Source organism: Dermacentor variabilis, chromosome 3 (assembly GCF_050947875.1).
Source record: "Dermacentor variabilis isolate Ectoservices chromosome 3, ASM5094787v1, whole genome shotgun sequence".
Taxonomy (NCBI): domain Eukaryota; kingdom Metazoa; phylum Arthropoda; class Arachnida; order Ixodida; family Ixodidae; genus Dermacentor; species Dermacentor variabilis.
Window position 1 is genome coordinate 8193951 of NC_134570.1, and position 13326 is coordinate 8207276.

The 13326-nt window shown below is 44.0% G+C and overlaps 1 protein-coding gene across 2 annotated transcripts in view; it reads right to left on the reverse strand.

The window, feature by feature from the left end:
• The window catches only part of P32 (complement C1q binding protein P32), a 76939-nt gene that overhangs the window by 61804 nt on the left and 1809 nt on the right, over nt 1-13326 (reverse strand). For both annotated transcript variants that reach the window (XM_075684124.1, XM_075684123.1), the window contains exons 3-4: nt 10589-10685; nt 207-318 (exon numbers count right to left, since the gene is read on the reverse strand). In XM_075684124.1, coding sequence (XP_075540239.1) covers nt 207-318; nt 10589-10685 — 209 coding nt within the window. The remainder of the gene's footprint in view (nt 1-206; nt 319-10588; nt 10686-13326) is intronic.

Here is a 13326-nt window from a genome sequence, read left to right on the forward strand (position 1 = left end):
TCAGTTTAGTAAAATAACGTCAACCTAAAATTTTGTGACATTTGATGTCGGCATATTTCATGACCACTTGCTAAACAGTATTTCACATGTTCTCTGTGCACGGTGTACCACCATCCAACTTTTCTATGGATAACTTCAGTGGTACAGCTGAGCTGCCACTGTCACTCGGTCTTTCACGGTATGTCTTAACCAGAGTAGGTACTTACCATAGTTGTCAGACTGACCCTCAGGTTCAGCCCCTTCATTGAAGGTACAGCTGAAGTAAAGTTTCTTTCCACCGCGCTCAATTTCGACGGTAAAGTTGGGCTTGGATTTCATCTGGAAATGAAAAACAAACCACATGGTACAACTGTGATGTAGAGATGCCGTAATTCACAAGGTAAAGACTGCGTCTGATGAGCATGTGCTTGTGTGGGACATCATGAAACTATGCTGTGCACAGTGCAAATGCTGCCCCTCTTCCTGGTGCTTCCAAGCAGTTGCTCACTTGCTCAGAATAGTCTAGCAGGCATTTTAGCGAACTGAATTAGCTGTTGCCAGAAGAATTCATAACAGAAACACCCCACGAAAAGAGCAAAAATTTGTCAATGCGCAATTCACAATAGGCCTATCATTGTCTAACTTGCTGTCTTTCTTACTATTTTTGTTTAATTTTCATCGGTAGAAGTTTCTAGTCCAGCCTTTAAAAAAAAAAGAAAAACATTGGCAATAAGTTTACAAGGTATCCCGAAATCTTGCCATGACAGCAACCATTACTTATGTTAACCATTCTGCCACATAATGGCAGACAGCACAGTGTATGACAAAATATATTTCGAAAGGGGTCATGAAGTAGTTCTTATCGAAGTTGAGAAATGCATTTAATATTAAAATAGACTATTTCATAAATACTTTGCAGTAAAAAGTATGTCAATGTGCTCGGCAGAAGTGGAGATATTGGCAATCGAAGATTGCCTTCGATCCCCTTCTCGGTGCTCCCGGTCCTTATTCAATGCATTGCATTGCGAAGGCTATGGCAGAGCGGGGCCCACAACATTCCACCTACTGAACATCACCGTGGCACACAGTTCAAATTTCATTTTGGATGTTCAGATGCCACCAGTACTTGCTATTTTGGCGCCTCGACATGCCATACCCAGAGGCTATCCCTCAGCATATGGCTGAGCTTACGGTATTTCACCACTTTACTGTGCTAGTGCACTAGATAGCTACGCACAGCCATTCTAGCACCGAGTGACATGAGTAGCACTAACACATTTCCTTTCACACTTATCCCTATGACAATCACACAATTTCCAAGGGTAAAATAAACTTCACTTTCATGTTTGCTCCTGCAAGCAGGCCAGCGGCGCGCACACTGGATAAGGATTCCTAACATAACGAACTTCGACCATGATGGCGACACACCTTGAGGATGAGCATCTTGGGAAGCAGACGACCTGTTTGTCAAATGTTGGCACTGAAGCCTTGACTTATGCCACCCACAGCGTTCAGAGCAGGCTGTTGTTTTCAGCAAGCTGCACTGAGTGTGCTTGTCGCGGCACCGTAGCAGCCATGGTATCTACGCTACACTGCGAATGCAGCTACATGCAAATGCACAACAGGGCTAGAGTGTGCGATTGCAGTCATGTGCTCCAGTCTGGCTGTGCTATTTGGTGTGAACTAGCTTTGTCCTTCACTAGCTTGACCAGTGGATAGTAGCCACATCAAAATTGTGCATCCAAAGCAAAGCTTGCCAAGGCGTCTAGCCAGGAGCGCCCATGAGTGTGCGCGCACTGGCAAGCTTACGCCTCGCCTGTCCTTCTTTCGTCTGGTTTGAGCCCGTCATGCTGGTAACGTGCATGCCGTTTCTGACTTGGAAGTACCGGGCTTGCAGTGTTAAAGAAAGGAAATGCGGGCTAGACAGATGATGATTATTGTTCTGTGGTAAAGATACACCCAAGTGGGCGCAACTGTTTTCAGAGTGCAGTGCAGGGGCCCTGCGTGGAATGCGATCATCCGCGCATGCAGTCAAGAATACAATAACAAATAAGAGAGCTTCACAATATATATGTGCTCACTCATTCATGGCTGCAAATTGCTATAGAGTAGCATAGCCCCTTAGAATTAAAAGGCACCAAAGTAACAATCCGATTGAGCGCATACCGATGGTAGAATACAGCTTGCTTTATCTGGTTATCAAACGCAAAGCAAGAAAATTCCCAGTGGTAACTCGGAAGCAAACATTTTATTTTCAACACACTGCTTACGCGAACAACTCGTTTTTTCAAGAGTGGCTTAGAATCCGTTTAAAACAAACCATTTTCAGTCATCGATGATGTTTTGCTACGCGACACACCTGAGCGCTTTTTTCGCGAGAACAAAAAACATTTTGTTTAAATAGTTTACAAGCAGTTCAAACAGAATGTTGTCAGCCTCTGCTAAGTGATGCGCCTGAGCTTCAGGTGCTTCTTTTCATGGGAAGATGCGCTCCCTTTGTTCAGTGCCTTCGTGTAGAAGTGCAAGCAGGTGACCAAAAAAAATTTTGTAACCTGGTTGGTGAGGTTGGGGCCATGTTGTGCACAGCCTAGCATGGCGTCGATTTTTTGTAGGTAGGAAATAAGCTCTTCCAACCTTTCACTGTGCAGCTCGTTGTAACTGAACCACATCGAAAAAGTAGTTTCAAGGGTGTCTACATATGAGACGAGCTTCTCAGAAGGGTACATGAGGCCCCGCAGAACTGTTCGTCGCCTTCGTTGGCGGAAACAAGGAGTTCGTTGAAGCATTCCTTGCACGCAGTCTTCATGGTTGTTTTGCGTGCAACATACTCTGCCATGTAGAAGACTAGCCGTGAATTTCTAATCTTTTTAGGGTACTCATGGTCGGGGAGCATTGTGGACTTCTTTATCATGTGAGAAGTTTCTTCTACCTTCCCACTATGGCTTGCGTCCTCACTGATGAGGAGAAAGGTCAGACCATCCCCTTCACAGTTGCCACTGCTGGGAGCTTTAATGAAGTAAAAACTGAAGCAGTACACGATGAGCAAGAATTGGACAGAAGTGGGATGGTCGTTGCAACCAGAAAATTGTCTAATGATACCAAAAGATTTCTTGAGGCAGTCTTGGCTCAGCTGGCATGTCAGCAGCTACTTAAGGCCGAGCTTCTCACGATGGTACTTCATATATCAAGCGTGGCTTGAAGGGTGATTCTTAGCCCCTTGGCAGTGCTTGCTGAAAGAAATCCAGTTGCTGAAGTTCCCACATGAGCCTCCCATTGGTTTAGGTAGTCTAATACATCCTTGATGTGCCTTTCATGTGCAGAGTCAGGTTTCAACCCTTCAGATGAAATCCGTGCTGCCATTGCTTTTACTAGCTTCCACATCAGCAGAAGAAAGGCTTGAGTTGGCGTGGGGTGACCCCAGTGCTCCTTTATTTGCTTCTTGTAGAAAAACAGGCCTCAAAGCACCTGCGGACTGAGAAGGTGCAATGCCAGGTTTACCTCTATCTTTTCAAAGTTGTTAGGGCTCACGTGAGCAAGAGTGATCTTTGGCATCACTTTAAAGGTAAATGGACACTTATTCTCTTTGTGTGCTGCTCTGATGTGCTCAGTATAAACGGAACCTTGAGGTATTTTGTACCTTGCTTTAAGAAGGCCATTTCGAACATATTTTATCAGGTATGGAAAATCCGAAACAAAGAAGAAGCACCTTCCAGTGTCAGCAGGATGTAGTGCAGACGCCTCTATAGACGTTGAGCCAGAAATCCCCAAAAGGCGCCACACACTGAATGGTTCCATGAAAATCCGTCCGCCGCGATATAATTCACCTTCAGCCCAGCCTTTTCTGCGAGCAACATGGCTTCTATTAAAATTTTGCACAAAAGCGCAGCCTTAACATTTCCCGTGGAAGCGAAAACTCCGAGTATCTGATGTCAGGAACCAGTGAAAGACTGAAACATGATCACGAGACCATGATCACAGGGAAGATGTTTGTTGTTTTCCAGTGTGAATTTTCCCAAGTCCACCCGGCCTTCCACTTTCCCACCGGTGCCAACGTTCAAGAACTCTGACAACTTCAGTTTGTCCACAATCAGGTCGTCGTGGCATTTGAATTCCTCCATGGATTTTGTTTTTCTTTCAATCCCTGTGATAATAGGGTTGAAGCGAAACCCATTCTTGTATTTCCGCATGTGAACCTTCAAACAGCTTCTGCTTGGAAGGATAAGTATGCCTTCCCGCCAAATATTCTCGTAGAGCCTTGGGCTTTTCATTCGCATTATTACGCAATCCAGCAAACAGTCCAAATCGTACTACATACCTTTCGTTGATTTGCGGTGACCGGCTTGATAGCATTGCAAAACAGCAAGTCTTTGCTTCGGCAGAAGGGCTTGTAACCGGTGTGCGAGGATGCCCTCTTCAAGTTCTGCACTTTGCCTCTTCAGTTTCTCAATAGTTTGAGTGTAAAGTGACACCTTGGCTTTCAGCCGGCAAGTGGCTTGTGCGTGTGCTCTTCAACGCTTTGAAATTGCTGCAGCAGAAAAAGAAGCGAGCGCCACTTCCCACAGGTCAGGGTGCGTGGCTTTACTGAAGCAGCAGAGCCGGCGTAAATGTCAGCATGCGCCCCCTCACGGCTCCCCTGTCGGCAGCTTCAATGCGACGCTGCGTGCTGCTCGCCACACTTACCCGTTCTAACCACTGTGGTTGAGGGAAAGCTCACCACCAGAGCGCACATGGTCTAGGATGGCGGAGTTCGATATATCCATTTTACGTCCGACCCCATTCGAAATAAAAAATAAGAAATGCATGAGATTTTTCAGGTGATATAGAAGGTTTTTGATATATGCAATCATTTGATATATCCATGATCGATATATCAAGGTTCGACTGTATTATGATTTGCAACAAGGTACGACCAGATAGTGCAAAAAAAATTATCAAGTGATACCTCGGAGGATGTTCCAAATTTAATCGCCACTATGTTCGTGTTCTGGAGCATGTGATCCAAACAGTAGGATGGCAAGTGTATTCCAAAGGTTACTCTCAAATAAAAACGATTTATCAAATATTGAAATTGCACCAAAGGTCTTCAGAAAAAACAACCGCCTAGGATAGCTTTAAACTTATGAGAACTGTCTGGGGAAATCCTTGTTTTTTAATATTAACTCAGAAGGATCATTTTATGCCAAACGCCCTAACCATGAACCCCAACCCTCTTAAATTTCTATTTCTAAAATTGTGGCCTATTACTAGACCTGGGTAATGCATTACTGATAGTCAGCACAAAGAAGTGTCACAAATTTTTTCTGTGTCCGAACAATATTCTGCACTCCACAATAAAAGGCAAGACTGATGTACATGAAAAAAAAATAGCACGAATTTATGCTTTAATTTCACAAGTACAAAAACGTTTCACGAATAATTTTGAGAAATTGCACTTGATACGCACCTCCTATTATAGGCCTTCATTTTATTTTTGCTGCTTTATTGTCGAAGCAAAATGCACAATTTGGGAAATGTTTTTCTTTTTCAAAAAAAAATTCTGCTTAGTTCAATGTCATTTTATTATCTTTTATTGCTATTCTTATACATAGATAATTGGCTAAGATTGCTTAGACATGCAAACAACATGCAATGTAGAAAAAGTCCCAAATTTAATAAAGCGGCCATAAATTATACCATGAGTTCAGCTGGAATTTACGTATTGTTGTATTCCCTCTAAAAATAGTGATAGCGCATTTGGCAGCAGGGCATGTAATATAACCTGTTTGAGGGAGTTTGATTATCAGTATCTTTTAGCATGGGAAAAACATTTTCGAAGTTGTGTTCCACTTCACCAACGCAGTGTCAATCCCTGCAATGTCATGGCGTTTTTCATGTAAAAGCCCTGTAAGAGTCCACCCGGTGGACCGCCCATTTCGGCCGCTGCTGATTGGGTGCGGCTGTTCGAGAGAGGAGACGAGCGGCCCTAGCCAACCAGCAGCGGGCAAAATGGACAGTCCACTGGGTGGACTCTTGCAGAGTATCCCCCTGGATTGATTTCACTGGACTGCAACACAGTTTGTCCTATTGCGTCTTTAACTAATAAAAACTGCCCGTTATATTATTGGCTACCAATATGTGGTGAACCCAACCGAAAGAAAAAAGAAAGCTGCACAGTTTGTCATTGCCATGTTCTCTACATGTGATATTTGTGCATGCTGCTTGTAAGTACGCTCCAGCACAATGCACGCTGTATTTCACTGCACTACAAGCTCCACATGCCTACTGTACCACACTAGGGTTGCGCGACTTGCCAGTGCTGCACGTAATTTTAAGAATAAATTTCTTCAATGTGGCAACTGAGGAAGAAATTTGCAGGAATGCTTACTTGGGGTTCTACAATGAGCCTAAATGCTTTATGTGGTGAGAGACCTAGATGAGTGCTTATCTAGGGCAGTTAAACATTTTCCATTACATAATTTTGTAAACATTTCCCGACTATACGATGCCTTTCCCAAGTGCCCAGAATTTCCTAGACTTTTCAAGGTTTTCCAGGTCGCTAGACACCCTGAAGTTTACATGTTTGAAGTATCTCAATACAGCATAATTTTGCATGCTACACAATTTAGGCAACTCTTGCTGCTAGATTTTTCATACTAAGAAACCTTTTCCCACTATGCCATTACAACAAAAAAAACCTTGGTCCATCTTTCCCACATTGCACCACAAAGCTCTGATACTTGTGCATACATATTTCTCATTTTCATTTTTGTTGCCACCTCGAGTTTCTGAAGCAACCACAATGGTGAACCAGACTTTTAGGTAGCTAAATTTGATGTACCTCCTGGAATAAACGCAGGCTGACGAAAGATGGCCAGCTTGTGTGAACAAAAGGAGGAGCTTAACTGAAAGTCTTTGGTGCCCCTTCACACAAGCAACCTTCTTGATAATAGAAAGAGTTTGATTAAGGGACTGCGATGTGTGCCTGACTTTGGCATCTGCATGTGATCATTGTGAGGACAGTGGCAAGGACATACATAAGATTTCAGACAATAGAAAAACAACACAAAGTGTCAGTGAGAGGAAACCTAGCTGATGTTTTAAGAATGAAGAAGAAAAGAAAGAAGAGCAGACGCTTCAGCAATGGCAATCACTAAAATCTGGCGTGGAGTGCAGAGGCATGCGTTTGTAGGGCCATACGGACCCTGACGCACAAAGCCACCTAGCCACTTCGAAGCTTCCTCAAGGACCTGGTGTCTACTGACAGTGACATCCCTTGAAGGCAGCTTAAGGATAAGGCAGCTGACATACAGAGGAGCATGACAGAAGGGTGCCAAGACCATGTTAAGCAAGACCATTTACTCAGTCACCTCTACCCTACTCTGATGGCATGGCGACGTGTGGCCAATGGCAGCACAATGGCCAGGCTCAATATGTTTGGCCAATGGTGATGCAACCCATGCCCTCAGGTTGTTTAAACGTTGCTAAATCAACAACACAGTCTCAATCTTTGTTGACAACAGCAGCCACAAACTCAGACTGACGACTACTTTCATTTATTTTCCCATTTAGAGTTGGATGAACTGTTATTGCTTGGATGAAGTAACTGCAATGCACTGCACATTTATGGCTTTCTGCTTTTTATTTTTTCCTCGTTTCTGACGAAGCTTTCCTTTGAATGCAAGTGCTCATTTTTATGTCTTGTCAATAGATTCACTAACCAGCTGATACAGTGAGTTCATTAACCTTGCACCTATTAAAATGACACTAAGAGGTAACAACAAATTATTATTCCTTTGACAGAAAAAACTAATCACTGGAATAACCTAGGCCAGCCTTCAGTTTTCAGCATTTCTCACTAACTTTAAAATGCAATGTTTTTTAACAATAAGCAACTACCTAGACCCCGGAAGATGCTGTTGTAAACTATCGCATCACAGCAAAGTGACGTAGAAACTTCGAGGTGGCGCTGCCATTTATCTTTCATTCTCATATTTCCTTACATATTAAGGTAAGCTAGGGTAATATTTCAGACCCATAATTTAATTAAACAGCATAAATGGAAGCTTTAGCTTGGAGCCAATTCCTGTTACCCTACTCAAATATACCTATTAAACGCTGAAATGCTGTCAAGAGAAACCACTGGGCTGGTTTGAATAAGATGTGCTGCATTTGAGAAAGTTAAGTTCTAGCAACTGTAACAAGCAGAATTTTTTTTAATTTGCAGGAAACCAAGCTTAAGAGTGTATAACTACACACTAGAAGCAGATATCGCAGTTATGTAAACTGCACCTGTTATAGCATCTAAAGCCATGCCTGCCAACCTCGCCTGATAAAAAATCGGCAGACTGTTTATTCGCGCCAACGGGGGAAGCGAGGGGGGTGCATTCACCTTTTCAACTTCCGGTGGGACCGGGGGGTGGGTGGGTGGGTGAGGGGGGGGGTTCTTTCCAACTTTCAGGCAGTGTTCGACGAGCCCTTTTGCAGGACCTTGCAGTAGCAGACTTTGTTCAGCTCAAAAATTTGTCAGAGTAGCTTTGCTCAAAACATGGTCCAGACTGACGGCCCTTCACCAGCAGCAGGTGTTGGATGGTTGTGTTGAACATTGATCAGTGGAACTCAGTCCTAGTTTTTCGCACAGTGCTAAAAATCCTCTCACACTCTGCACTGCTATGCGGTATCACAAGTAAATAAAGGATCACCTTAGCAACTCAGGCAAGCATGTTTTTCATCAGTGTTTTTCATTTTTCCAACCATAGATCGCTGTATGCCCACCTCTCTTCATTCAGAATGTCCTCTGGAAGACTGTGCACCTGTAGTGGGGCGAACTCAGCTTCGAGAGCAGCTAAAGCATCTTCAGCAGATTCATTGGAATCTTGGGGCAGCAGCTGAGGAAAACTCTGAATAAAGAAACGAAGACTCGAGAGCGATGCTTGCGCAATAAATTTCAGGTTGGCCACCTCCCCATTTTTCAGAGTTGCGTCCACATCCATTGTGCTTCGCCTCGTCGCATTTCGGAAATAGTTTCTGTAGAACAGGCCCAACGTAGTCGTTGACACTAAGGGGTAGGTTGTGTTCGACGAGGAATCCCATAAACAGGCACTCCACACGTATAGCACTGTCGTCGCACTTGTTCAGGAGAAAGTTCACTACGTTGCCTTGCTGCTCAGCAGTGCGAACATAGTTTTGATGCTTCGCCGTGGAAACGTGCAGTTTCAAGTCGCCTTTGACACCGCAAGACACGCTGTCGTCACATCCACACGTACAAAATGCAAAATGTTCTCCTTTTCTTGATGTCAAAAAGCACGGAAATTCAGAAGTATAAGATCGCAAACACTTATGCAAATACCTTGGCTTTGATAGTGCCATGGCATCAAGCACGTGAGGATTCTAACTTCACACAGTGCAATGCACACAGACGGCCTAGCCAACACTAATCATACACACAAGTACAGTGGCTAGAATAGCCCATTCTAGCCTCTGTAACACAAACAGCAGAAACAAGATGCACCATGGAGGAAGGCATGCATGAAATGCAAGAGCTACATTGGCTCTGGCTTTGGTCGGCTTACTAGGCACCGTAGTCGGCTGCTTAGTCGAAGATACCGATGGTGCTAGTGCAGCCATTGTTGTTGATGCTGACGATTATGATGTGGCTGTAGATTCCGCGGTGCCAGTTTGGGAAAAACCATTATTGCGCGAATTGAGACGCCTTTTCGGGAGATATAAGACAGTTATCGTACAATCGGAAAGTTCAGTAAAAAATCTGGAGTCTCCAGGGTGAATCAGGAGGGTTGGCAGGTATGTAAAGCTGACAATTGTGACTTTAGTTTACAGTTTATGTGAAAGTGTTACAATGCTTATGAGAGTTTTTGCAAAAGCCCCACTGATAAACTAGTGGTACATTTCAGAGCAATGTACAATACATCAATCTAGCCCACTTTACATCGCCGTGGTGTCCTTTCACTTACAAGGTGAAAAAATTGGTACCCAACTTTTCCAAAATTGTATAATTTTCAACAATTTGTCAAAAAATTTATGTAAAAAAAATGCTCCTTGCAGTTAGCAGAGTTTTACTTTTAAATTCAACAAGCCTTATCAAGATTGGTGCAGTTGAAGTTGACAAAAACAATTTTTCTGTTCCCGTGTGTTTAGTTAGAAGCTCCTGCAGTAAAGCTTCCTTTTTAGTGTGCCACAAGATACTATCATACACACATAAGGCACATTCACACCGAAAGCAGAGTGTCTAAGCGGCCAAGCGGATTTTCAAAGTGACGGGGCGGTGAGCGCACGCGCCTGTTCAGACCGGACGGCTTGCCTGGCAGCCCGCGCCGCTGAGGAAGCGGAGCATCTAGCGTTTTCGTGGCGCACATGGCGCCATCTCATGGCACCGGTTGTCCGTCCTCAATGCGCGTGAGCGAGCGTCGTTACCGCGCCACCATCGTCTGGCATTTTGATTGGCCGCGGGAAAGCAGAGAGCTCTGGTGGGCGGAAAAAAATGGGTCCACGAGCGATTGGTCTCGCCGCCTTGTTTTCCACCCGCTTTTACCCGCCTGGTGAGGAGGTTTGCCCGCTTTCCGCTTGCCCACTCCGCCTTCGGTGTGAACATGCCTATATATAAAAACCAACCAACCTCTCCTGGCTCAGGTGCATTATCCTGGCTGGCAGTAAATTCATCTGCTGCATCCTCTGCATCCACAGAATGATTCACATTTAGGCGAACAGTGATCCTGGAAGGCAAGCATTTGAGAACAATGACAAGAAACACGGTTCTTGTGGATGGCCCAAGGCTGGTGACCAATGGAAAGAACGGCTCCTTAGCACAGAAGGAAGGAGTCTTGGGGAAACTAACAACAGAACCAAGCTCAATGCAAATTAACTGCCCTGGTCATTTCATGGTTTTAACTACACTACTCATTTTCCTGTTTACTGTAAGTAAAAGGTGGAGGATGACTTTTTGGTGCTTGTCGCTTTATCAAAATTGGCGCATTTCAGTTTGTTGCCACATGACAATATCAAGTCGCCAGTGATTAAGAAAAAGAATGTAAGGTAATTCTAATTACTACAATAAACTCACTTCCCTTGCATGGTGCACCCTGGACTGCCTTACTTGTTGCAGAAATAGAGGCAGCCACAAAACAAATAGGAGAAGCATTGCTCCCGACTACGTTTCCAGTTCAACTTAACCTGTGTCGCCACCTTGAGAAACCTAACATTCACAGTGAAGATCAGTGACTACAAATGGATGTTCTGTCCTGTTCAAAGAAATGGCAGCACATTGAATTTCTGTTTTTCATAAATTTCCTGACAAAGAGCCTGAAAACACTATCAGGGATTCCAAAACCACAATATTTGGTATGTCGCATGGCTGACTCAAGAGCATTCAATTTTATTGGCAGCACATCTCATGGCAAGAAAAAATATTGGCCCCATTATACCTTAACATCAGGGTGCTGCGCAGTGTTATTACATTATTTTGTGAATCCCAGAGAACCGGAAAGAGAAGCTTTTTGGGGAAAACCTGCAGCTTTGTACACAGCCCATAAATAATCTTGGTGCGGTAATTCTGTTCGCAGTTTTTCGTGAGAGGCCCATATGTTACCGTAATTCTACCTGCTAGCTGTTGGATGCACAAACACAATTGCTGCATGACAGTGTGCAGTATTTATTAATGTTGCATAGCCACCTAGATTGTGCAACTGATGGCAATTTTCTTAAAATTATGGCTTTATGTGCCAAAACCGTGATCTGATTATGAGGCACGCTGTAGTTGGGTCATCATCATCATCATCATCAGCCTGGTTAAGCCCACTGCAGGGCAAAGGCCTCTCCCATACTTCTCCAACAACCCCGGTCATGTACTAATTGTGTCCATGCCGTCCCTGCAAACTTCTTAATCTCATCCGCCCACCTAACTTTCTGCCGCCCCCTGCTACGCTTCCCTTCCCTTGGGATCCAGTCCGTAACCCTTAATGACCATCGGTTATCTTCCCTCCTCATTACATGTCCTGCCCATGCCCATTTCTTTTTCTGATTTCAACTAAGATGTCATTAACTCGCGTTTGTTCCCTCACCCAATCTGCTCTTTTCTTATCCCTTAACGTTACACCTATCATTCTTCTTTCCATAGCTCGTTGTGTCGTCCTCAATTTGAGTAGAACCCTTTTAGTAAGCCTCCAGGTTTCTGCCCCGTAGGTGAGTACTGGTAAGACACAGCTATTATATACTTTTCTCTTGAGGGATAATGGCAACCTGCTGTTCATGATTTGGGAATGCCTGCCAAACGCACCCCAGCCCATTCTTATTCTTCTGATTATTTCCGTCTCATGATCCGGATCCGCCGTCACTACCTGCCCTAAGTAGATGTATTCCCTTACGACTTCCAGTGCCTCGCTGCCTATTGTAAATTGCTGTTCTCTCCCGAGACTGTTAAGCATTACTTTAGTTTTCTGCAGATTAATTTTTAGACCCACTCTTCTGCTTTGCCTCTCCAGGTCAGTGAGCATGCATTGCAATTGGTCCCCTGAGTTACTAAGCAAGGCAATATCATCAGCAAATCGCAAGTTACTAAGGTATTCTCCATTAACTTTTATCCCCAATTCTTCCCAATCCAGGTCTCTGAATACCTCCTGTAAACACGCTGTGAATAGCATTGGAGATATCGTATCTCCCTGCCTGACGCCTTTGGGTACTCTAGAATAATTTGGACCACCTGGGGCTCTTCAACATGCACACAAATATATGTACACAGGTGCTCTTGCATTCCTCCCCCATCAAAGGTAGCTAAAATGCTGCCAGTTAGTTCCTTGAAATGCAAGGTACAAGTAGGCATTTCCATGCTTGTTATTTAGTGGAATCTTGCATAGTCATAGTAATGACCCAAGCAACTTGTATCGTGACCAATGTATGGAAAATTGCCAATACGGCACAATCAGAGCCTAGCTCCTTTTAAATGTCACATTATTACTCACGTTATGGGAAGTTATCCCGCTATGTAGTTGGAGCTTGCTTGTGTGTGAAGCTGACATTAGTTGCAAGCTAAAAGAATATTCCTAAAAATGTGTTCCACCCTCTGGGGCTTACCTTGTCTGACAACAATGATCGTCATATGTCTTGCACATCTTCCCTTTCTTTAATGCTGCATGCTTTAATGCTTTAATGTGCATGTCGTCCAGGCCATGAACGACATGCACATTGTCAGCGTGACATAGCACTCTCTACAGGAAAGTAGTGAGCGCAGAATTATCAAGAAAGGAAAAGCAAGCAAGGCAGATGACGATTATTGTTGTGGGACCCCAAAGGGTGAAAACATTTTAAAGAGTGGAGAAAAATGACACTTTGTGTTGCTGTCAAAATGGTGGACCATTGCAC